General features: G+C 43.7%; 1 protein-coding gene across 3 annotated transcripts in view; it reads right to left on the reverse strand.

The window, feature by feature from the left end:
* The window catches only part of tle2a (TLE family member 2, transcriptional corepressor a), a 38,184-nt gene extending 12,759 nt beyond the window's left edge, over positions 1-25,425 (reverse strand). For all 3 annotated transcript variants that reach the window (XM_084547566.1, XM_084547565.1, XM_084547564.1), the window contains exons 1-4: positions 24,890-25,425; positions 14,378-14,541; positions 4,162-4,225; positions 1,383-1,427 (exon numbers count right to left, since the gene is read on the reverse strand). In XM_084547566.1, coding sequence (XP_084403692.1) covers positions 1,383-1,427; positions 4,162-4,225; positions 14,378-14,541; positions 24,890-24,913 — 297 coding nt within the window. In that variant the 5' untranslated portion in view covers positions 24,914-25,425. The remainder of the gene's footprint in view (positions 1-1,382; positions 1,428-4,161; positions 4,226-14,377; positions 14,542-24,889) is intronic.
* Between the last annotated feature and the right edge of the window lie 865 nt (positions 25,426-26,290).

The following is a 26,290-nucleotide window of genomic DNA, read 5'->3' on the forward strand; positions in this document are numbered from 1 at the left end:
GTAATGATATGCATGCAGAGATCATGACAACATCATTATGGCCACGGGCTGTTTATCTTGTTGACAGCTAGGCTCTGTTCTGTGTGTGTGTGTTTGAGATAGTATGTGTGAGAATGCATGTGCATGTGTGTGCGCCATACATGTACCCACTCTCACCGCAACCTATTCTCCCTCTTAAGTGATTTATTGATGCCGGACTGAACTTCCACCCCTCCTTTTTCTTGCTCTTCCTCTCTCATTCCTCTCGCTAGCCCACATCTCTCCCTCCCTCCCTCCCTCCACTCCCCATTTGTCCAGCCAGCCAGTGTGCCCCACACACCCCTCCACCCCCACCCTCCTCTCCTCCATCCTCTGAATCCATCACCCCCCACCCCAGGGGAGACACAATGATTTCTTGTTAGAGAACTCCAACTACTAAATGACATCTTCAGAGAGAGAGAGAGAGAGAGAGAGAGAAAGAGGGAGAGCGAGACAGAGAGAGGGAAAGAACATGAGCAATCGAGAGAAGGAGGATAAAGAGGGGAGGACAAAATAGGAGAGAGGAAATGAAAAGGGGAGGTGGAGGGAGGAGGGGAGGTAGAGGAGGAGAAGGAAAAGGGCAGATTGGGTTGAGGAAATGACAGCCAATGAACGAAAGATGTGGGAGGGAGAAGAGAAATAGACAGAGAAAGAAGAAACAGAAGGAAGGCGGGGGAGGAAAATTGAGATGGGGGAGGTGGGGGTGGGTGGGGGTGGCGGCAACAGCACGTCAAAAGTGAAGCGATTGAGATGGTGAAATGAACGAGGGAGAGAGAGAAGAAAGATAGAGTAGACGGCAGGAAGGCAGTGACCTGATTTAAAGTGAAATTCAGCATGGACTGTATGTCTGCGAGGAGACAGAGGTGGAGGCAGGGCGCACAAAAAAAATAGGCGCTAAAGAGAGAGAAAGAGAAATCAATGGGAAGGAAGAGTGACAGGAATGGTAAAGAAATGGAGATCAAGAGAGAGGAGCATTAAGGAAGACACAGTAAGACGGCGATTGAAGGGAAAGGACAAAAAGAGGAAGTGGGGATGGAGGAGCATGGCAGGAGTGAGAGGGATGAGAGGATGGATAGAGGGACGGAGAGAGGGAGGAACAGACAGGGATTTATGACGGGCGAGAAAGAAGGGCAGGGTATTCTGGTCTGTCTGTGGTGGAGAAATGAATTCTGTTTGTGGATCCTATTAACGCCTCCACAGCATAACATTGCTTTATAAGTCCATCAGAGAGAGGATTGACCTTACAGTGGTAGAAAAAAATAAAAAGAGAGAGACTACGAAAACATAGTGGTAGCAGAACTGATTGGAGGCAACGGAAATCAGGAAGTGGCAGTAATACAAAAGGAGACTTGGGGCTGACTCACCTGTTTGTGCATTTCAATGTTAAGGCCATAGGACATTTCATAATACTGAAACAAAGGAGAATATCAGTTAGTATACATGAATTTACAATGAGAGAGAGAAACGCAGAACTTTCACATGTGGAGTGGGTGAAGATAGAGAGTTTATCTGCTAAAGATAAAATGTAGATGTGATTGAAACAGTCCAGTCTGATGATATTTTAGAGAGTTCTTATAATAAACTATTCCCATGGAAGGTCCCAGACCACCAGTGTATCCCCCGTGACACACATTTAGAGAGAATATTCACAATAAAGCTGTATTAATTAGGGATGCACCGAAATGAAAACTCTTGGCCGAAACCGAAAATGAAGGGGATGGCTGTGGATGTGTGCTGCAATGAAAAGTAGAAAAACAAAACAAAAAGATGAATGTTTGTCTTGCTTTTGGAGGTGCAGCAGATAAATGATCAGACTAACATTTAAAACATTTTTTTCCCCTCCAATGGCACACGATCTACCCGCACTGCCTTCAAGATCTACTGGTCATTGCGATCGACTTATTGGGCACTCCTTTTGCCTTGGCGCCATCACTGGGAAACTTCCTTGCTTGGATGTTTGGAGTTCAGGTGATATATTAAATGCAAATCGCTATCAGTGGGTCTTTATATAATATTTATATAATACTTTATATATTGAAATACGTCCACACAGCAGACATGCCCCTGCTGGCGGCGGTTTGTGCTTGCGTCATCACAACATCCTGTTTCGGCCGTGTCGTTTCGGTGATAAAAGTCTTTCTGTGTGTAGCTAAAATAGTTCCTAAAAACAACTGTCTTCATGGGAATTTTAATATCCCATTTCTGATGTATTTATGTTAAAATAAAAGACATATTCAGCAAATCCTTTTACACACACGTGACTTCAACGGTTCACTCAGAAAGCCTGTTCTTTTTGTCCCAGATTCACACGATGCCGGCCCAAGCATGTGCACTCCGAAGTGCCCATATGTCCCTAAAAGCACATCACCGCTAATTTCACCTGCTGACTGACTTTGCTGAAAGTCAGCGGCACTAAAATGACCCTGAGGCGTGTTTCGGAAGCCACAAACCCGAAGTGAGGCAGGGAAATTGTGGCCGGGCGGAGGAAGGTGACAGACTATTGCAATAATCATGTCTAATGTGAGCTATCTGACCCTGGCTTTTATCCCAAAGTACAAGGAGCTGCGAGGAACGCAGGAGGCATTGAATGCCACAGAGAGAGAGAGAGAGAGAGACAGGTGAGGATCTCTCGCTTTCACTCAGTCTCTCTCTTCCCCTTCAGAGTTGGGCGAAAAAGAAGACCATTTTAAAGTCAAATGCCTTGAAAAGTGACAGACTGACATTTGCTTTTCAGTGTGGCTGGTTGTGGAGAGAGGAGATTGGCAGTTGGGCAGCCAGAACAGGCTGGCAGGATGGAAGAGGAGATGGCAGGGGTCCTCTCTCTCCAGACTTCTTTCCTGGCAGTTAGCGCACATGAGTGTGTGTGTGTGTGTGTGTGTTTATAGCACAATTCTGCAACTGTGTAGGCGTGTGTATCTCTGTGCGTTGCGTGTGCGTTCGAGGCATGTGTGTGCGCTCCCCTTTCTGTGTGTGTTTGCCTGTAAGCCTCCATAAAAGACGCCTTTCCTGGCAGCTGGCAGCTCTGCTTGGCAGTTGCTTTGCCAAGTTTCGCCTGTTGCTTAGCAACATCCAAACTCCCCCAAATCATCAGCCAGCAAAGGAGACCTGGCCTGTGTTTGATGCCAGCTACCCCCTCCTCCCCATCACTAAAACTTCACCACCCCCCACAAACCCCCACTCTGTGCCAAGATTGCCACATAGCTCTTTTTTGGCACAGCAGGTTCTGGGCAGCCTACACTCTGTCAGCTGTGGTTGTTTATGGCTCTGATCACAGGTAAATCAAGGCTGGGGGTTTGCAGGCTTTAAAAATAAGGACAAAGAGCATTGGCCTTTCCTTTATCCGGAGAAGAGATCTGGGGTTCACGTATCAGGTCCATCTCTGAGTGGAACGAGGAAGCGCTTTAATGCATTTGTGCGATTGTTTTTCACCCCAGATTTAAAGAAATCCTTTCGATTCAAACCACCCGTGTTTTTTTTTGTCTTTTTAACTTGATCTGCACTCAGTGATGACATGCGAATGCTTCGGGAATCCCTACAATTAGGCAAATTTATCAGCAGGAAGGGTGGATGATCCCAAAAAAGGGCATGTGTGAGGCTGCACATGACAGTTTTTTTGATAAATCATTATTATTATTTTAAGTCATCAACTAATAAACCATTTGGTTTTTGTTTTTTTAAAAAAAGCCATACTATGTTTGTCTAGCAACAAATTCACATTCAAGATGCTTAATATTTGTGGGCTTGATGTAGCATAAGAAAGAGGCATTTAAGAATACACACATATCTGAGTACCGTTATTCAACACTTGTGCCAATATGTTGCTTACTTTGAGAAATATAAACAGTGTTTTCAGTAAAAAGCACCTTTTCCCATTTATCAGAACCAATCAGATCTCGTTTTTTTTTTTTTTTGTTCTCTGTACACAGTCAGCCTCGCGACAACTTTTTTTTGTCTTGTCACAAACATATTTATTCTGTAGTCCTTTAATATGTGTCTGTGTGAGCATGTGTGGTCCTGTGTGTGGTTTCTGGTGGGTGTTGTTTGGCAGCTGTTAGCAGATGAAAGGGATTGAGGGGACTTGGCACTGCAATTGTTGTGAGTGAATGTGGAGAGACACGGCGTGTATGTGTGCGTGTCTCTCACCATAACGTAGTGTCTCTGGATCTCAGTCTTCTCTGTGGCCAGTTTCTCACACTCCATCTTCAAACTGAAACAGGGAGAAGAATGAAAGAAAAAAAAAATATATAGACAGTTGGTTTTGATTTGTATCATACTGCAAATAAAAATACACAATGCAATTAGAAAGATGGCAACAAATTATTCCCCCAGTCACTCTCTCTCTCTCTCTGTCTCATCCCTCTCCCCCTCTCTCCATCGTTCACTGGGGAGGAGGGAGCAGGGTGACTGGGGTGCTGACAGCCCATTATCACCTCAGAGCAGAGCAGAAATAGACAAAGTCACGCTTGGGGCCTGAAATCCAGCCAAGACTGCAGGCAGGCACATCCAAGGTGTCTCTCCCCTTCCACTTCTCTCTGGACAATTTTCAATATGTCCACGTGCCCCTCCATTCCTCCTCGTTTTTGTTTGAATCCAAATTAACCCTTTCCATCTTTGGGTCTGTCAATCTGACTGTTCCTCCTTCTTCTTCTTCTTCTTCTTTCCCCTTCAGTGGCACATTTGACCCACTTAAAGGAAAAAAATCAATTTTGATGGAGCTTGGCGTCTACAACACATGTACTTTTTTCTGTTTTAACAAATCTCTTCCCTTATGTTCTGGACATGACCTGCATCTGTTGCTCCCTCTGTGAGCATTTCCCTACCAAAGCAAATTCAAGGCCTGGCATAGAGTCTCTCTCATACACTCACACACATCTCTGAGGTGATGGCAGCCAAACACCTCTCCCCTGTGTCCTATATTTCTGCCTGTCCTCTGTGTCTGCCCGTCTCTACACACACCTAAACCAGACCCTGGTGTCCTCTAAAATTGGATAATGTCAGGATTTTGCGAACACACATACTCAATTTCTAAATGTGTTTGGGTTCAAGCACACAAAACACCTCCCTTGTTACCTCTGCTGTTCTCTCACCCCATCTCTCCTGTATCTCACGCTGAAATACACTCTGTCCTACCTCTAACTCTCCCCTCCCTCACCACAGGGGATGTACATTTTGGGTCTTAGGCAGTTTATGCCAACTTGTTTGCAAGCAGCAGATAGATTGACTGGGGGCGGTTGTGGTGAGGTGGGACATTGGAGGTGGGTTGAGGAAGGCGTGGGGGGTGGGGTGGCGGGTGGAGGGGTCGTTTGGCGGAGGAAAATTAGAATATGATTAATACCGCAACATTACCCCCAGCCGCAACAGGTAATAACAGCCCCATCCGCTCCCTTTCTCCAGCGCCGCGTGCACACACACACATAATTGACTCATTTATCATTGCCAGCCAGTTGAGGAGAAGAGCGACGAGGGAGGAGAGGGAGAGAAGCAGGGCGAAGAGTGGGAGAGGAAGGTGGTGGAGGAAGAGGAGGGGAGGGAGGCTGGTGAGGATTAAACCTCCACCCCCCGCCCTATAGATTTTATTAAAGTGGAATTGCCTCTCGGCAGAAGTCCCTCACAGCTGAGCGGAGAACGAATGCAACTGTGTGCATAGCTCGACATGAACTTGTGATGAGCTTCGAGCTCGTCATGACTACACTCAAAGAAACAGGTATTGATCAGCGCAGAGATAATAAGCGACTGTTCTGTCAATAAAACGTGCAGCCGTGATAATAACGGCAGCTGAAGGTTGTTTTCCCATCAGCAGTTTTTCAGTTGATTGGTTTTGATTCGTCAATGAATCATTTTTATGTATAAAATATTTTAAAAAGTGGCACAAAAATGGCAAGCGCTCATGCTGGCTTTGACTTGATTTCTGTGTCCAACCTACCTCAATGCAAAGGTTTAAGTTATGTTTTTAATCAAACTGTGAAAAAATATATAATATACATAAAAAACATCAGCCAATAGACTAATCCTTCAGCTCTAGACATTATGTTTCTGTGCAGTTGAATATACACGATTTATACTTTCAGGATGTTTTGACAGAATCCACAGCAGAAAGGGACAGCTTGTTTCTTTGAAGGTGCTTGAAAATGACCATTCACCACCCAAGTGTCACATTCACAAAGCAGCCTTGGCTCTTTAATATTTAGTTTTTGCAAATGAGCAGCAGTCAGACATGTTATTAAATCTCAGTAAAGAGAAACAAGAAGAAGAAAAAAAATCAGTGTCTGTATACCTGTAAAATCAGTTCTCTGTTTTTGGCACAGCATGCACACCGTGCAGATGGACACTTCTTGTGCTTACAAGAAAGACCCCAAGGTCGCACTCAGAAAGCAATAACCATTCCCCGCAAAATGGACTTCAAGGAATGGAATTACTGTGCGAGTGTGTGTTGCCATTATGTGACTGTGGGAGCATAAAAGAGTTGGAGGGGGGAAGAAAATGAGGGGTTGAGGGAAGGAGAGCGGTGAGCAGGAAGTAGGTATTTCATGTCGAAATGATTGCCTGTAATAATTAGTCTTTGGCTCAGCACCATTTACTAAGAGGGAGGGAGAGACGGTTTGGAGGACGGAGAGAAAGACAGGAACACAGAGAGAAAACAAGACTGAGCGAGCGAGAGAGAGAGAAGCAACAAGGAAAACGGAGATGTGACAATGTGTGTGTGTATGCGTGTGTGTGCGCGCATGTGTGTGTGTAGCATGGTGGGCTCGGTTCCTCCAATCTTTCACTGGCGGTGACAGGAGATAAGATGATCAGCCGAATGCGCTACAAATCTGCAGCCTGCCAGCCTTCAGACAGCTCTGTCAGTGCTTCACTGCTACTGAAGACACACATACATAGAGATGCTCCTCACGCACGAACATGGAAGCACACAAACATACCACTTGGAGCATGGGAGCGCTTATGTGTGTGTGTGCACGTGGATGAACAACATACACTGCATGTATGCGAGCGCACCGTAACAAAATGTACTCGGGAGCTCATACTGTATATACACCCACACATGCACAACAAATAGGCACACACACGCACTCTAATGAGAGCCTACAGACAGTGAAGCATCTAATTTTGCACTTTGTAGAAATGCTGGTTTTTAGTCACCATGTTTGAAACAGGCTACTTGGTATTGTAAAAATGTCAACGCTTTCCTTTCTTGCATTTGTTTTTCTGAACAATACTTTTTCACATTTACAATTCCCACATTGAATGGAACAAAGACATTTTCATGTTTCCTTTTAATATAGCACAATTGTCCGCTGCTTTTTGCTGTTTGAGGATATTTCTGACTGTGTTTATAGAGGGAAAACTCCACTGATTGTCTTTATACAAAAAGGCATCAATGTACTGCAGAAACAGGACTTCTCTAAGCAAATTGGTGCCAGATGATAAAATAATTATGTCGTTTTTGTATTTTTTTCCTCCATGACAAAATTTGATCAATTACAGTTCTTGTTTGCACACATTGTGCAAATGACACCCCAAAGACCAATAAAGTTAACTTCCTCCTCCTTCCATAAGCTAATTGTGAGTCGAGGAGGAGGAAGAGGAGGGGAGGACTAAGATTGTGTGACATGAGGTCAGACTGGTTCCACTGTATAAAGATTTTAAGACGTTAAAATGTTGTTGTCATCTTACTGGGAAGACAATGCCAGTGTGGGGTTGGGCGGCGAATCTAATTAGAGCCAAAATGATGAGTCATTTTGCTGTTTATGTTTTCACTGAATTAAAACTACCAAACACAAGCTGGTGCCAGGTTCTAAAACGTGAACTTCTGTGATAGTTAACTGAATATTTTTAGATTTTGAACTGATGGTTGGACAAAACAACACATTCAAATATCAATTTGGCGAATCTTTTGAAAGTCGTCTGCAGATTAACCATTAACAAGTTCATCAGCTATTTTGTCTTATAAATTCAAACAAAGAAATATTACATTAAGGCATCTTTACTCACATGTGAATGTAAACAGTGTAAATACAAGGTTAAAAGCAAGAAGGTTTGTACAAAGACATTAATCACTTAGGATCAGTTACTATTGTTGAATCTTACAGATTAATCAATTCATTGATTTATAGAGAAAAATCATGATTTCTCTGAGCCACATGTTTTGTATTCTCATTTCTTCTTTAGTCCAATTAAACTAAGATCTCTTTAAATCTTGAACTGGCTCTGTAGTTTTGTTGGCAAACAAGCATCATAACTGCCAAAACGTGCTCCATTAATAAAGAGTTACCAGCCAGTGAAGAACACACACCTACACTGTGTACACACACTGCGACCGCACCAGTGTGATGCCTTTACAGTGTCAGGACCATTTAGCCTGCCAGCCTCCAGGTATGTGACTGTTCACTTTACATCTCATTAACTATTGATCAACCTTTCCTCTCTGCTCCGCCGCAAAAACCTCCAGCCTCTCCGTCTTCAAACACACACACACGGTCTCCAACACACACACACAAACATGCACGCTAGGGACCCACCCAACTTGCTCGTGTACTCTTTCATCATCTCTCAAGGGCGAGTACAACAGCAAACACACACCTACACACATAAAACAAAACAAAGAGTTCGGATCTTGTCGCACAATAGTAGGCCAACCGTAACCCTCTCTCTCTGCTGCTAGACGTACTGTAAAAGGATGGCCTTTCATAAATGTTTCACGCACACAAATGTGCACACACAGAATTAAAACAGGGAGAGGTTGTATCACATGAAGCAACCCACAAACGTAATGCGACTATAAAGAAACCACAAACCCACCGCCTCCGCTAAAGCAAATATAATTTTATCATTTGGTGAGGATACGTGACTGTTTTGTTTGATTATAGCTGGACACACACATACAGCCTATCCAGTTACATGTGCTGTAGGGATATATTCAGTTCAGACCAACACAGATGGTGGTTAAAGGAATGCATCAGCAATTGAGTTTGGTAAAAAGCCAACCACAGATTTCTGGAATTTGATTTAATGCTGTTGATGGTAAAACAATGAAGTGGTTACCTACTTGTCTAAAAATACAAATAGGGCAGAATGCATGGAAAGAACTGAAATGTCACAATTTGGCACTGGCAGAAAATAACTGGATGACTGATTATGGAACGATCTGGCGATCGCTTAATATTTTAAAGATGGCACTCACACACACACACACTGTATGTGCGTCAGTAGTTATACCAATGTCGTATTTGGGCAGAGATGAGTGGAGGGGCCCTTTAGTGATGAGTGGCAGCATATTAGTGGTGAGTGGAGAGCCTATCTCCCTCTACAGACCACACACACACACACGTTACAATGCAAGCCTTTCTGCAGTCACCAAGAACAACCTGTGTGTGCGTTTGTAAAGAAAGAAAATTACAGTAATGAGAGGTCCTTGTCAGCAGCTCCTCCCGTCTCCCTTCAGTCTGCTGATTACAGCCTGTTTAGATAGTTCACACACACATACACACACCCAGACACACAAATCCAAGCAGCTGACCCAGCAATGACCCTTTAATTAATTGACTCTTCCCTTTCTTTAGCTTGGTTCGAAATCGTCCCCAAGCCAACCACACACACACCACCAAAAACCAACAAGCGACACACAAATTTAAAAATACACCCTGCCACACACCCATACATCTACCCACCCGCCCTCCTGTACACACACACACACACACACACAAAACACCCAGTTGCAGCTCATCAGCGCTAATCCCTTCCCTCCGTCTCTTTCCTGCCGTCTAATCCAACATCTATCAGAATCCGGCCACCTTCCCTGCAGCCAAAATACACAACTAAGCCTTGCTATTTCTAGACAACGTCTATTTATGTGTGAGGATAATTGGGGAGGCCCGTACATGTGTCTAAATGTGTTAAGCACACGCATCAGATTGGATGTCTGTCTGAATGGCTCAGTGCGTTTGTGTCTGTCTCTGCGGGTATTCAGGTCGTGTATTCCGTGCAGGGTGAATGGTGCACAAGTGGGTCTGATTACATGACGGTGTAGCCTGCAATCAGATGTAGCTCTGCTCCGTGGTCCAATGCGTCCGATAAACAAGGCCACCGCTAATCATACCGATCGCCGCTATCTGTCTGGTCCTTTCCAAAACTGCTGCCAAATCAAACTTTTTAATGACTGGTATTTAGCAGCTTTGAATAGTTACACCATAGTGGAAAAAGCCAGGTGGTTTTACTGCGCTAAATCCACCTGGATGATGGTAAAGAATAACTCCTATTTACTACATAATGGTTGTTTTATGATCTCAAAGTAGCATATGGCTCAAGAGAAGATGACGTGCATGACTGAGCTACTTGGTCACACATGCAAACATAAAAACCATTCAGTCAATGATAAGTGAGCTAACATTTCCTTGCCAAACATGACAATCAAGTGCAATACAATGACATGAAGAAATACGGGAAATTGATAGATAAAAAGGTCTTTAATTGACTGAATTCACTGCAGAATGGTTGTATAAGACTACATTGATTTTAACTTCCACCTACGTATAATGTACATTTTAATCTCATGAAGGACGCATACTTGCAATTCAATAAGATGGTTAAGGAAGCGATTTATTAGCTTATTTCTTCAATTTAATCTCGGTCCACCATCACAACCCATAGGATTTATTAAAAACAGCTGACCTGCTGGTAAACCCTACCTCTCCAAGTGCCCCAGCCGAAAGTGACGCAGACTGTGAAATGTTTTTATCTTATTTTACCGATAAAGTGAATGCCATACGTAGTTCTGTTGGTCCAAATTCTACATACCCAGAGATCACACATCCCCAGCCTCATACTTTTAATTGGCTTTATCCCATTACTAATACTGAAGTAACCCTAACTCTAACCTAACCCCCTAAAATTTTAGAAAAATTTGTATCCAAGCAGCTTCTCTCTGTGCTTGAATGCAACAAAATATTTAAAAGTTTTCAGTCTGGTTTTAGGAAGCATCATAGCACAGAGACTGCTTTGTTTAAAGTCACAAATTACCTTTTAATGGCAGCTGACAATGGTATGAGCTCAGTCCTGGTACTCCTAGACGTGAGTGCGGCCTTTAATACGATAGATCATGGCATTCTTTTAAACAGGCTGAGGTACTGGGCGGGAATATCAGTGACAGCCTTTGACTTGTTCTCCTCATATTTATTAGACAGGAGGTTTTATGTTACTGTAAATAATTTTAAATCATCTGTGTGTAATATCAAATATGGTGTTTCTCAGGGGTCGGTTTTAGGACCAATTTTAGTTTCTTAATACATGCTTCCTTTGGGAGACATCATTCGCAGGCATGGTGTCTCCTTCCACTTTTACGTGGATGATACCCAGATCTACCTCTCTTTTAACTCAGCAGACACGGGAACCCTGAGTTCATTACACAACTGCCCACACGCCATCAAAAACTGGATGAACAACAACTTCCTGCAGTTAAACTCAGACAAAAAGGAAATGATTATTATTGGACCCTGACAACTGCCAAAACAAGTTCCACCCTTGGCTGGTTCCTTCTTCAAGAACAGTATACTGTTGTGAAAAACCTCGGTGTCTGGACTGAGTCCCATATTACTAAGACAGTTCAAACTTGTTCTTACCACATGAGGAACATTTCCAAGATCTGTTCCATTTTATCTTTTAAAGACTTTTATTTCATCACATCTGGATTACTGCAACAGCCTTTTTACCTGTCTGAGCACTGAAGCAATTTCATGACCCCAGACAGTCCAAAACTCAGTGGCCAGGCTTTTAACCAGAACTAGGAAAAGGGAACTCTTTTAAAACGCAACTTAAAACATACTTTTATCGGAGAGCCTTTCTTGGTCTGTGAGTTTTAATTATGTTCTTAACTGTTTAATGTGCCTGTTTTCAAATTGCAAATTTGTTTTTTGATATTTTTGTGAAGCACTTTGTTATGTTGATTTGAAAAGTGCTATGCAAATAAAGATTATTATTACTATTACCTGTATCCAAAATAAAAGTAGTAAAATAGAGCCAACGTGTTCAATGTAGGACTCTTATCAAACCTTGTATTTAAAAAAAAAAAAAAAAAACCTAATATTTAGTTTTAATTTGACTTTGCTTGGAAAACTGAAGCAATTTTTCATTTCGTATTTTTCTTAAGGAAAACTCCACTGACTGAATAGTTCAGTCTTGAAAATCAATATATGTGCGGCGGCCTCAAATACATCATGAGCAGCAGTCACAGTTTTCTGCTGTTTATAAGCCAATTATCAGCAAACCAAGCCAGTGGTTCCAATTAACAGGTTCATACCCACCTGCCAGATTAATACAAGAAAAAATGTCTGATAACACAAACTTTTCCAGTAACTGTTGCTATTGTTAAAGTCGGTGCTAACAGCATTAGTTTTCAGTTCAGTCATATGCAGTGTAATAATCTCCTGTGTTTTTGTGCTCAGGATTGTCTTTGGGCTGTTGGAAAAGCTTGAAGAATGGTTAAACAATCTTCCCGAGAAACCTGAACCAGACCTGCCAACACAGCATGCCATCGCACTGAATTAGAAGATACAGTGGGAATCACAAGCTCGCTCTTGCTCCCAATCGAGTTCTTAATCTCATCATTCATTTATTGTTGATCCTGCTCACCAGTTCTCAGTAGCAGTGCTTGGCAAGTGGGCGTTGATCCAGGTGTTTTGTAACACGAGGTGTAATGCTGAACTGCTGCCAGTGGAGCCGATCACACAGTCTCCACCAACAGATCCAGAGGTGACTCATGTTCACTGAATGGCTGGATTTGACTGGAGAGACGGCTTGTATGACAGGGACACTGCAAATATTTTTGGGCCTTAAAAAAAAATCGTTCACAATGTGATAACCTTGGGCTGCCCTCTGGTTTGCCGAGAACCAATGTTTTTTTTAAGGCAGTCTCCCACATTGGGGCGAAACTCAGTGTTCATTGTAGTGAACAAATATATTAGAAAATATTCTAGGTCAAAGAGGCGGCCAGTATCACAGCTTCTACAGCTACCCTGAATAGGTGTGTGTGGAGGACCTGACAAAGCAGTGGTTTATGTGGTAGGACCAAAGAATAGTTATCACATCTTGAGACACATACAAGGTTCTAGGTGGCAATAATTGACACAAAGAGATGAACACAACCCCAACACACTGCCGTCTTGTTCCCGAATAATCTTTTAACCTACACCTCCACAAATGTAAAGACTACTTAAGGTTGAAACTTAAAGCACCATAACCAATTTATCTCCAAATTATGAATATTTCTCTTCTCTAAATCTACTCATACTTTTAATATACAGGTATGTCTCTAAACTGAAAACTAGCTGCAACAACCAACAACATATAGGAGAAGTTAGGCCAAACAAATAGACACATGCCCAGTCTCTCTGACCTGTAACACTAAAATCAGATAGGATTACTGTTGTTATGGCTATCAAACTGAATTTGATAATATATCTTCATACATATTTTAGGCATTATTTCTCAGTGGTCAAAACAAAAGTATCTGAATGTGTGATGCAACGATCCTAGCTTCTGGGTCTCGTGGAGTGGGACTTCTGAGTTTGTGGTGAGAGAAAAAAAGAGCACACACGCATATACAGGCATTTGTGTGAAGAGGGCAACAGTAGCCGCAGGGGTTAGAGGGGCTGTGGACAGGGGGGTGTACAAAAGAAGTTTAAAGTGGGACAGAAAGGGACGGAGGGGAGATTCTGGCCAGCTAAAAATCTATGCAGGATGAGAGGAGTGGAGTGGGGTGCGGGCCCCTGTGAAGGTGTGCCAAGAGAGCAGAGAGACGGGGAGAAAGATGGCTGGGACTGCACAGCCAGCCCAAATCCCACATTCAAAGGGATTCTGGGCACATTCCTGCACATCAAACACACTATACAGTCATGGAAAGGGAGTAGATGTCAAAACATCACATAGCATTATCTCAGTCAGAGGTCGAGTGTGCTAGACTGTGTGTGACAAGAGAGCAAGAATGGGCAAGAAAAATGTGTGGCTTGGCAAATAAAGTTCAACTTGCCTCAACTTTTCACACGACTGATACACAGTCATCTGGCAGCGCAGTGTACTGATGGATGAAACATGTAGGCGCTCATTCCTTGTATATTACTTGCTATTGGTAACGTTTACCTCTCAGTCTTTCATAATAAAATAATAGCCAATGTGATAAATCTTTACAGATGTAACAGTTTTTTGGCAGACGAAAAATTAACTCTCTAGTTCATTTTACTTGGACCAATAACATAATGACAGGCTCCTGCATTTTCTAAACAAGTTCTTGATCTGAGACTTGAAGGGAAAAACCAACAATAAACACACAGCAAAAAAAAAAAGACTCTAAACTCTCCTACACACCCACCTGTGGTACTGGGTCTGGAGGAACTGAAACTCCTCCTTAATGCGGTCTAAAGTTTCTGGATAGGTTAGTTTCAGTGACTGGGGTGTCCCCGAAGCTGCTGCCGCCGCCGCTGCTGCAGCTGCCACCACTGAGGCTGAGGACCCCGGGGGTGGCTGCAGAGGTGCCTGAGAAGAGAAGAAACGACAGATTTAGGGATTTCAGTGAGAACACACTTAGCACATTTACAAGTGCAAGACATGTGCCAAAAGAAATTACTCTTGGCATTAGGTTTTTAAATGATGTCAATAACCTCGGGCTAATCGTTGAGGAATTCAATATAAAATGACTTGTTTCACACAGTAAGATAGTAAACGGTCTTATTTTTATATAAAGCGTGTTTCTACCTATCGGTACTCGAAGCTCTTTACAGTCATGGTGACACATCTATCCATTCGCTCACATGAGCGCACAAACATTCATACACCAGGGACAGGCACTGGGAGCAACTGGGGGTTCAGTGCTTGCTCAAGGACACTTGACCATGTGGACACTTCGCCGTGTTTCAGGGATCAGGTCGCTAAACCTTCGGGCCGTGGACAACCCGCTCTTCTTCAGTCGAGCCACAGGCGCCCCCAAGAAAAGGGCAAAAGAAAAGGGCAACTCAAGCGATCAACATTACAAAACAACCACAAGAAGCAGAAAAATACGTGAGTACCAGCGACAGTACCAGATACCGTCACTGCCAGCGGAGCCAGATGTGAATCGGTCAGCAGAACCTCCATGGGAGGGCTGAGAGGTACAAGAGTTTCTCAGCCAAATGAGCACACTTTGTTTAATTGCAAGTCTGAGAAGAAGAAAGACATAAAGAGAGAAATAGAGCAGTGGGAGGGAGAAAGGGGGAGGGAAAGGACCCCATCGTGGCTGAAGACCCCTCCCAAGCTCGGTGCATAGTCTCCCTTCTCTGCAGGGTCCAGAGCAATTAGAAGAGTACAACCACAGGGGTAATGCTGCAGGACAGGCAGACAAAAGTGGGCTGAGAGCTGGCCTAGGAGGGTGGTCAGGGCTGTCCGTCTGTCCGTCCGATTGGCTCGCTGTCAAAATAACAGAGTGCCGAAGCAGACGGGGTCTGGGAAAGGCTGGTTCACAAGCTTCATGATGATCAAGTAAGTCATTATCACTTATAGTAATATGACCTGATAAGTAATATGACTTATATAGTCATTGCAGGAAAGCGCTCATTAGTTTTCATAAGCCCCTGCAGGTAACTGGATTCTAAAGGCTGAAGTGATTCAGATATGTTTATTATTTTTTTTTTAGCCAGTGATGGGTGTCAAGAAAGAAAATATATTCAGAGGACGTAGCAATGATATAATACAGTGGGTCTTTTTAAATTCCAGTGGATGCAGAGACAACTTGCTGACCGGTGCCGCACAGCTAGCCCTGAAGCAACACATTCTCCTAGGAATTAGTCGAAGAGTGCAACTCGTCTTTCCCTTGTATGCATTCTTAACTAGTATTCATGTAGCTTCACCAGCCTTTGTGTGGTTCCCTTGGGATTTGTTATAATGTGGAACATCTTTTTTATTTTATTCCTTCACAAAGGTATGTTCGCTGTTGCATCTGCCAAACCGGAGAACATAACACACCATCTTTTTATGTCATACACATGAAAGGCTAACCGTCATTCTTGCTTCTTCTTTACAAGACACCTTCCATTTCCCATCTACACCTGAGACTTTTGTCATCGTGTATGCTAACCTTTCCTTAAAACCAAGATGGCTGAAATTTATGGCAGGGCAATTTAAATGTCTATTTGAATTTATAGTGAGTAAAAAGTCCTAACCTCTGGGGACATATTGGACCGTCCCATTAAATTGTCCTGACTGAGGGTTGGTTTAATCACACCATGACGGTTAAGGCGACATATCGTGTCCCAAACACACAGCTGCCCACCTTTCCAGCTCAACAAAACAATCACAATACAAAGTCACAATGATCGCTTAATTGCAATTATCTGACCTGACCATGATCATTTAGGACCTAAGAAGGTTTACACTCATCTGTAGAATAACTGCTGAAGTAATAAATGCGATATATTCACCACAATTTGTCATTTTCTGCCATTTGCGGTTTGACGGGCAGTCTGTTAAGGCTGTCGAATCATTGCACCCTCTTTCTCTGCTATGGATAAACGGCACCTGAGGGTAAAATTAGAGCTCATCTTGAGGCACTTAACTTTTAATGTGGTGACAACACAATGGCCAAAGAAATGTGGCTGTTCAGTGCGGTGGGGGGAAAGGGACAATTAGCTGCAATTATTTGTGACAATTCCTACTTGATGTCCTATACACCCCCAGCGTCAGCCATGCATTAATAATGTCTCATTAATGGATTAATCACAACGTGATAACGTGAAAAAAAAAAAGAAAGAAAGAACGCCAGGTGCGTCTAAGAGAAGAGAGAGAAAGGTGTGCCAGCAGGTGAACGATATCTGAGGAGAGGAAATCAAATAGTGAGGAAAGAGGGGGAGAGTATGGATGGAAGAAAGAGATGAAGGGGGAGGAGAATTTAAAGGAAAACCGATAATAAGATGGATGAAAAGTAAAACTGGACAGATAAGATGGATGAGACTATTTTTAGAAATATACAGAGAAGACTCGGAAGAAGAATCGTTTCTGAAAGCAGATGTAAATAGGAGAGAAAGGAAAGAAAAAAAAATAGAAGATAGAAGAGGGGCTGTGGCCTCATTGTTCCTCTTTCTTTCTAACAAGCTGCTCTCAATCTGTCGGCCAGTTCCCCCTCCTAGAGCATAGAGGGCTACACACACACACACAGTCTGTTTTCCCTTTGCACACTCAAACCCACTACTGCACACACTCACCCCCACAAAGACACACATACACGTTTTGTCAGTCTTGCTCACACATACACACTCCCCATTTTCTGACAAAAAAAAACCATGATGATTAAACACACACACACACACACACACACACACACACACACGGAAAGCAATTACTCTTCACAGGAGGAAAAAAAAGAGCACCAAGGCCATTTTATAGGAGGGTGGAAGAGGGAAGAAAGAGGGGAATATCGCTCTTTTTATCGCTCCCTTACCTCCTTCCTCCTCTCAACATTTTCAGGGTCTCTCTTTTCTTCCTCACAGCCATGCCTCCAGAGGACAGGTGGGAGGAGAACTAGCATCTCCCTCAAAAATAGAGGATGCTCGAGAACTGTCCATTTTCTGATGTTCAAGAGAATATTATTATTATTATTATTTTTTTTTTTTAAGATGGAGGAAACCACTGTCTCTCTGCTGGCTCAGGCCCTCAGGACATTATGTACAACTCCAGTCTGCTGGCTAGGGTTCTTGTTATGATGATTCACACCCAACTAGATGAGATGCACGTGACAGATGCCGTCTCTAAAACACGCTGATCCTATTGCAGCGCACGTAGTCTCCTTCCTAACACCTTACAGCTCCAATGTACCAATGCTATTAGTCTGTTCCAACTCCTGATCTGGCAAACAGCTGAGCAGGCTTGAAAGTGAGAGGTCAGGCCATTAAGCTGACCTGGTGACCTCTGGGAATGGATCTGGGCAGGGAGCCTCACCTGATAATCCCACAGTCAGTTATTCCCTCCCTCTCTGTCGTGTCCCCGCTCGAGAGCAAACAAGAGACATGCCGTCTGCCCTTGAACAAAGCTTACATAGACTGAAAATCACTGTTACACAATTACAGGCCAGATCTTTCTGCGGCCTGCACGATTGTAAAGTCAGATTCTGTAATGCTAGGAAAGGATTGCACAAGGTCGAACGACGTGAGGAGGGAAAGCTTTGCCCTGATATGATTAGAGATCATCTGATTACTCAACTATTTAGATAAATCGGTAGAAGTGTTTACAGGGCCCAAGCGGTCACGTGTTATCCAGCCCCACTGCGGTCGGTTCTTTCCCAGCTGAAAGCCAGCTGAGAAAGCTGAAGGAGTTGTACAAGCTCAACGAGGGAAACCTAGATGTGACCCTTTTACAACAAATGAACAAACACACATTCACGCTAATCTCTCTCAGTGCTGGAAGGTCTAAGTCAATTGCAATGATTAAACGAGGTTGTGATGATGAGGGGAAGAGAGAGAGAGAGAGAGAGAGAGAGCACAAGTCATCTGGGAGGACAGAAATGTGTTAAATCAAATCCCACCTCCCTTATTGGGATAGGACAGTGGAAGCAATCCAATAAAGATGTTAAAGATTAAGTGAGTGAGTGAGTGAGACTATTGTTTTGCTATAACTTATCATTGTGAAGTTAATGTTGATTGCACACGTAGTGACTACAGAATCACGTTCACACTGATGTCGACTCCCCATAAGCCTCGCATTCAGTGCAAACTTTTGTTCGCCACCAGGTGTGAAATCTCCCAGGAAAACAATGGCTTAATTTATTGAAGAAAAAAAAAAGTGCGTAACGGAAAGAGCATAGCTATTTTGTCTTCCTCTGTATCTATCGTTAGCTTTTCCCAAGTGGCGGAAATGGCGGACGGTGAAACAACAACAACTGTGCAAACTGCATCCAGTGAAAGAAAGAGAGCCTCATTGAAAAGGCAATGGAAGGAACACAAGGAAGAACAAGAATGAACATGGGATGTGAATTCAGCTGATGGAGAGAGCCCCGGGACTTAAGAGGGTTTAAAACATAGATTCAGTTGGCATTAATCCTAAACCTGCCAACTTATTAATACAACCAGAATGTGCTTTATTATAAAACTGAGATTCTTTCTTGTGCTGGACAGTAGCCTGGTTGGTAGTGGCTGCCATGTTACCAACGCTTTGCTAGCATCATAAAACGAACCAGGGGCTACAAGGAAACCAGGACAAAAAGAATATCCGTCTGCAAGTGTAGCTGGATGTGTTTTCTATCTACCATCACAATCTCCATGTCAAAACAAAATAACATGATACCAACCCAGTTCTCAGCACATAGTACAGCTTTTCTATCTGCTTCCAGGTCTTCATCATGGACTAAAAGAATTAATTAACTTCCTTTTAAGGTTTTCTGCATACCGCTTTAAGCCCCATCCTGACGCCCAACCTGCTGTACTTGTTTGTTTACACAAAGCAATACTCTGATGTTAATCCATAAAAAAAGTCGGAGATTCTTTTTTTCTGTTAAATTTGTGCTGATTGTTTTGTGCCCCGTTACTAGTACTTGCTCAAAAGAAACTAGAATCTAGTCTCTGCAACCACAGCGCAGACATTAATGTTAAGATCCAAACACAAACTCTACGTACACAAAATATATTAACCGAGACATTAAATTCTGACACGAAGGCACCATTATGATCGTGGCATTCCCTGAACGAAATCATTCCTGTTTTCATTCGAGTTACCTCTAATTACACCACAAGCAGCAAACCACTATGACCTCACATCCTTGCTCAACCCCCCACCCACCCACCCACCCACCCTCCAAAAAAAAAAAACATGTGCACACACATACACTCACAGATGAGACAACACGCCCACACATGCCGACTACAAACATTAAGTGGATATGTGTTCGGTGCAGCTTCCCACAAGTATTTACAAGCACACATGCACTTTATTGCATTCACACATGACTGCAGCTTCAACGTCAATATCGATAGGAACCCGCAAGATAAGTCTCAACCCTCGCTGCCCACACTGACCCACAGTGATGCTTAATTTGCTAATGGAGCTGAAATGCGGCCGTCACTGTTAAGTTGTGGCCGTGCAACCATAGAAATAATAGGTTCGCTTTAAAGTACATTGTGCAGCTGCTTCTTTGTAAGAATGAGGGGAGGAATACGCTTCTCATAGACGAGACGTTTGTCTTTCATGCTTTTGCAGTATTTACTGCTGAAAATGTGTTTTTCCACAAAGAACAAAAGGCCCAACATTGATTTCTCATTTCAAATTTTAAGCACTGGTCACACCTCTATATGTTTTAAGACCAAAATTCAACCGGTATCAAAATAAGTTTCATTTAAAAACGCTGCTGACAAAAACAAATTTAAGGGTTTGTGAGTGGCTCCAGCTGAGGGTGATGGAATTGTCATTAAGACTTGGTACACTAAAAATTTTGATGTCACGTTATAAAAAGTCTGCGGGCAAAAACAATTATCTCGAGGGGAACATAAATGTCTAACAAATTTTATGGCTTTCATAATTTAGCACGTCTCACCCAAAACCAGAAACGTGTCAGGGGATCGCCAAAGTCAGTGGGGTCCATTCATTGCATGGGAACAAAAGATATTCACAAAACTGCATCCTAATATAAATGTTGACATATTTCCATGTGAAGCAAAGTGGGCGAATCAATCGACTGGTCCCCCCAGAGGAGCTAGCTAAAAAAACTACCTCGCCAAATATATGCTTGTTTCATCAAACCTCAATCTCTCTGTATCGCTCCCTTTCAACTGGGAATATGCTTTGCTGCCGTCTCCCTTCATTCAGCTCAGCCCATTAGTCAGGCCACTAATTACACTGCTTACCCACAGAGTCGATCATCAGAGTAAACACCCACCAAGCGCTCTCTCTCTCCTATCCTGCTACATCCAAGGGCGCCGTGACAGTTGACCTGACCTAAAACGGCACATTTCTGAGGTTCATGTCAATCTATTCTCCTTTCTCGAAAGCATGTGAAATTAAAGTCTCCTATATCAAATTATTAAAGCGTGACTGTCAACATTCAGCAGTCATTTGCACTGTGGAAGACGTCCTCACATATATCACCACCGCCTTACATCAAGTAGCTATCAGCCTGGCTCTAAGCAGGAGTTGGTAATCTCTCAATGATTCCTCCATTTAGAGGGGAGGGGCTGCCAGGCACCTGTTTCATTAGCGCCACACATCTTTCTTTCTCAGTCGCCCCCCCTCCGCCTCCGCCGCCGCCGCCTCCTCATTCTTGTCTCCTTCCTCCCGCAAGTCTCGTTATTCAAATTTCCCTGCTGTCAGCCCACATTAGCGAAGCGCCACAGTTTGCCTGTCAGCTGGCTTAATTGCTGGAGGTGCCTTCTTTTATTAGGTAAGCCCCCCAGCTCGTTTGTTCCTTCCACCGAGACGCACCTCCACAACAGCTTGTGTAAACCTGAGATCCCTCCAGCCTCTTTTCCTTCGTTTTCCTCTGCCTTTTCTTTTTTTTTCTCTCCCCCCCCTCTCTCTCTCACTCTCTAATCGCTGGCAGAGCAAGGCAGGCAAGCTCCTGATCGATAGCCACACTCTCACCACTGGACAACAGTGGTGATAAAGAGCTAAAAGCATGCTAGGTCTGAGGAAGTGGAGGCTTGCTTTACGCTGGCTCTAAGGGTGGAGAGGAGAGGACCTCATCTCAGTCACTTAAAGCCACTCTTCTGTCAGAGTCTGTGTTCCCTACCTGACCCTACTAGCGCTTCACAGTCTAAATATTAATTTATGAAGACTCTCTCTCGTAAGATAAGAGATGAAAATTAAGGTCATGGTCACATTTCCGCTTTAACACCCTTCTTTTTGTCTTCCCTTGATTATTAAGATACACTTCTTGAAATTATCATTCTGTTTGACCCTGATATTCCCAAAGGTCCTACCAGCTTACCATTGACATTTGGGCACTATACCAAAATAAGGAATTACATATGTCTGACTATTAGATACAGATTTAAAAAAAAAAAAAGATGGACAAAATTTCCAAAATACTTCCCAGCTGTCTTGTTCGTAATAAAATAACTTCACCATGTTACTTCGTTGAAGATGTAAATTGTTGGGGTGTGTTGTGTCGGGAGTTTGCAGTTAATTTTGTTGTGGTGGACGTGCGACCTGTACTTGAATAGTAGTTTAAAGCGTGTACATTGGCACGACAACAAAACCACCGTTTGTTTGAAAGGTACGATGTCTTGAGCTGCAAAACTTTAACCAAGGTCCCGACCCCACACAGTGGCCTCTTAACAAACCCATCCCCCCGGCCTGGGGCTTTGTTCAGGTTGAAATGGTTGTTAGATGGGCTGTTGGGGCTGTTGTGACCGATCTTATTGTGCCCTTTGGACGTCTTTAGTGATAAGTTTGTTATGTCCTAAAGATGAAAGATCCGTAAAACAACTGAAATTAAGCAGATGAACACGTACAGCTAACCACCCAACACAATTTTCCTCCTTCTGAAAGCATTTGTGCCAGTGTGTTTCAAGTGCTTGCTGGATGGTTACGGTCAGGCCAACAAACATAATATTCTTATTTGAATACAATTCCACATTGAGCTTTTGTGATTTTCTTACTTCCTTCTTCCTTTTTTGCTCGAGTGTTTTCCGCCACTGTGGTCACCGTCTGAAAGAAGACTAAAGATCTAAGACAGCCAGCCATGCCTGCCTTGTCCTATACTCTTCTCCGATAGTCTACCACATCACGCTGCCTCCTAAAATCACCCGAGAACCTAAAGTATGTGGGGTTTTTTTTGTGTGTGTCGTTTGTCATTTTAAAAGAACAGTGCGATTACATCCATGCACAAACTACCTACTTTCTGGCGGGGAGGGGCTTAGCTTGAGCACGCGCTGTGTTTAGTAAGCATACCTGCTTGATGTGAAAGATTAAAGCAGCTCAAATTTTGACCTTTAGCTTGTTGTTCTCATAAACCATAAGAGTATGTGCATACTCTGTAAAAGTTAAAGCAATATTTCAGGCGGGCGATAACCAAGTTTCTACTTTACAGGAAGAATCCAGAAAGAAGATCTGGTGTTAGAAGCTATAAAGATGCGGGTTAAATTACCTGCTGCCTGGCCGATGCAACCGCAAAGTCTCTTGTTCTGCGTTTAAAAATGCACCTCAACGTTATCATTTAATGAAAGAGCACCGTATATTGTAGAATATACGACAACAATTTTATGTAATGAGTTGGTCACTTCCATCACAGCACACCAATACCCACCGATGACAGGTTACTGTCAGTCTAGCATTTCAGAGATTAAACAGTTTGCCGGGTCGAGTGGCCCTTCACTGCGAGGTGCAAACAAGAGCCGCCGATGACCGGAGACTTTCTCATGACGGCGCGGCTCACACGGCACGGCTGAGATCTGCGGAGAGCTGAAATGAAACGGGGCCGCTGGCCTAAACATCCCACCCAGACCCGCCACAGCCTGCTACTCTCACCCTGGGACGCCTGCCCATACATTAAGATGTGGTTTGGAGCTCTCACAGGAACACAGCGAGGAGAGACTGGATGAGAGGGATTGGGTTTACAGTGCAAACCACAGACCCACAGTCTGCCTCCTGCCCTGCCTTCCTGCACTCAGCTACACTACATACAGAGCCGGCTGGTGTTTGTGTGTCGTGTTCCTGTATACGCTGTATCTTTGGGCTTGGGGGAATCGCGAGGCCTCCAGGAAGCATAGGCTGAAATGGAAGTAACGATGCACGATGGCGTTAAAGAATCATGCAAACACACATAAGCTTAAAAAAAATAAATAACACAATTCCTTTCTGTTGCTTCACCTGCTCAACTGGATTGTGAAGAATTCATTAAAGTGGCACACACACACATTAACATGAACTTCGCAGTGTGCTCAATCTGATTTCAATACAAGGCATGTGAATGTCAAAACACTGTCAGGGGTGGGGTGCAGGAGGGTGGCATGACTGAGGGGTGTAGAAGAGGGTTAGGCAAATGAGCGGGTCTTAATTGATACTTCACACAGCTGGAGGACCAGTGTTTATGTATTTCAGCCCGCTCAAAGGCTCTCCACCTAAACTCCACTAAAACAAATTAAAGCCACGAATTTCTGCCCATAACCACGCAGGAATCTTTCTCAAATCACAATCGGTTTCTTTTTTTTTTTTTACTTTCACAGCCGCATCACCGGCCGTTACGGAGCAGAGCCTTTTTGGAGATTGTCATAAACAGTGGGATTATTGCTTTCTATCTAATCTGTAAACCTGGCAGCTGATGAATCACACTTCATGTGGCTGGAGGAAAAACGGCAGAATTTGTGAAAACAATGAGTGGCACTTGAGAAGGGCAGACCATTGAGAGTCGGGGACAACAAGTCGAGCTGACTCACTACCCCCCCATCCACACTTATGGCTCCCGAGGAAGAGGACAAACAAACACACACACACACACACTTCATCATCTGGGTCAACTCCACAATAGTATGGAGATAGGAGGAGGCTCCATGATTCTTGAGGTGGCCACCAAGGACATGGGATTCACACAAAGACAGTCAGCAAAGTTGGCTTGACTGCATGAGGGAGGCTTCACCCTTACCCAACAACCTACAAGCCCTTCGTGAGGCAAATGTGGAATAAAGACAAATAACAGATGATGTTGTGCAGAGTGCAGCCATACTTTCCCCCCACAAAGGAGTCCCCGGAAATGCTCGGCAAGGATGATACATTTCGGTTTGTACTTTCTCAATGAGGCTGAATAAGGTGTAAACCCGACGCACGAGACAAATAACACCACAATTAATAGAGGTTATTCAATAAGAGTTTCAGCCCACGAGAGGCTAAACCCCCCACGGAAACGAGACTGTTTCATAGTAGCTAGCTTACTCACCGATGGTCGGTTTTGAGGAAACATTGTAGCCGGGCGACGTGTGCGCGTTTTATTTTTCGTCCGTCTTCTTTCTCCCTTTCGAGGCAGAGAGCTTCGTCGAGAAATACGAGCAGCTCGGTGTGCGGTGCCGTCGGTCTCACAGAGGCATTTGGCCGGGTTTCAAATGAAATGGCAAAAACGCTAGTCTCGACTCGCTCATTCCTTGCTTCAAGACTCCTTTGTTCTGGGTTATATCTCCAGCCCCACACCGCACCGCACTCGACGCGCAGGGAAGGACGGGGGAGAGGAGAGGAGAGGAGAGGAGAAACACCCGGCCCAGGGAGGCAGGCAGCTCTGGTTTCCAAGTCCTCAACTTCTTCCAGCTATTACAGTATCGCGAAACGGTTCCCTCGTCGGTGTATCTTCGCCGTCTGTCGCGCACAGGGCCGGGAGAGAAGGAGGGGGTGAAATGTGGTTTGCTTGTGGCTTCGGAGACGGACACACCAGCAGCACGTTGAATGCAGCCGCAGCCTCTTTTGTCTCGCTCGATGGCCTGCACTCTTTTCACACAACACTCCCAGTCCCTCACTCCTCTCACTCCCCCCCTTCTCTGATCTTCAATGGGACATTACATACGAGTCCTTTAAGCAGGGAGACCTCGAGACGCCCCCCCCCTCCCCTCGATAATTGGTTTTTATAAAAAATGATTTTCCACAGAAAAAAATAATTATACCATCCAAGCTCTAAATAATCAAATTAAAGCATTCACACACGATGCTGCTTTTCAAACTACCCTTATGATATTTGCAAAGACACCTTTGCTGGGGTTTCATCTCTTGTTAGTGTTGCATTGCAATTAGGTTCATCCCCATATAGCCATGCAATTGAAAATATATCCACACACAAATTATTAAAAAAAGAAATAAAAGATTTTTTTAGTTTTTTTTAGTAAGAAAGGTTCAGACGAATTGTTCAGTGATTGAATGAAATCTCCACGTGGGGCTCGGCCTCGGCACAGTAAACACTGCTAAAACGAGCCAATGAGCGTCGAGAAAGCCCCACGTGGGGTGTGGTGACCGTTTGCTGATTGGAGGACACAGGTAGCACAAAGCTCCTCGCGTCAATCAAAGCAGCCTACAACCGCTCCGTGAGGTTTAACCCTTTCCTGGGAGTGATTGAGAAGGCGAGGAGTTGTGTGGTTGCTGTATCAAGATTCAGTGGTTCTCCCCTTTTTTTTTTTTTGTCCCTCTCTCTTCCTCCCCACGAACCCGGCAATGGATTCAGAAATAAAATCTTACATTTCCCCACCATTTCATCTTTGTTTGATCAAAATAACGTCTGCATAATTTCTAGTTTCGGAAAATGAGTCATGAGCAACTGACCCAACATAAAACAAAAATCTTATGGGAGAGCCCAATAAAG

Source organism: Chelon labrosus, assembly GCF_963514085.1.
Source record: "Chelon labrosus genome assembly, chromosome: 7".
Taxonomy (NCBI): Eukaryota; Metazoa; Chordata; class Actinopteri; order Mugiliformes; family Mugilidae; genus Chelon; species Chelon labrosus.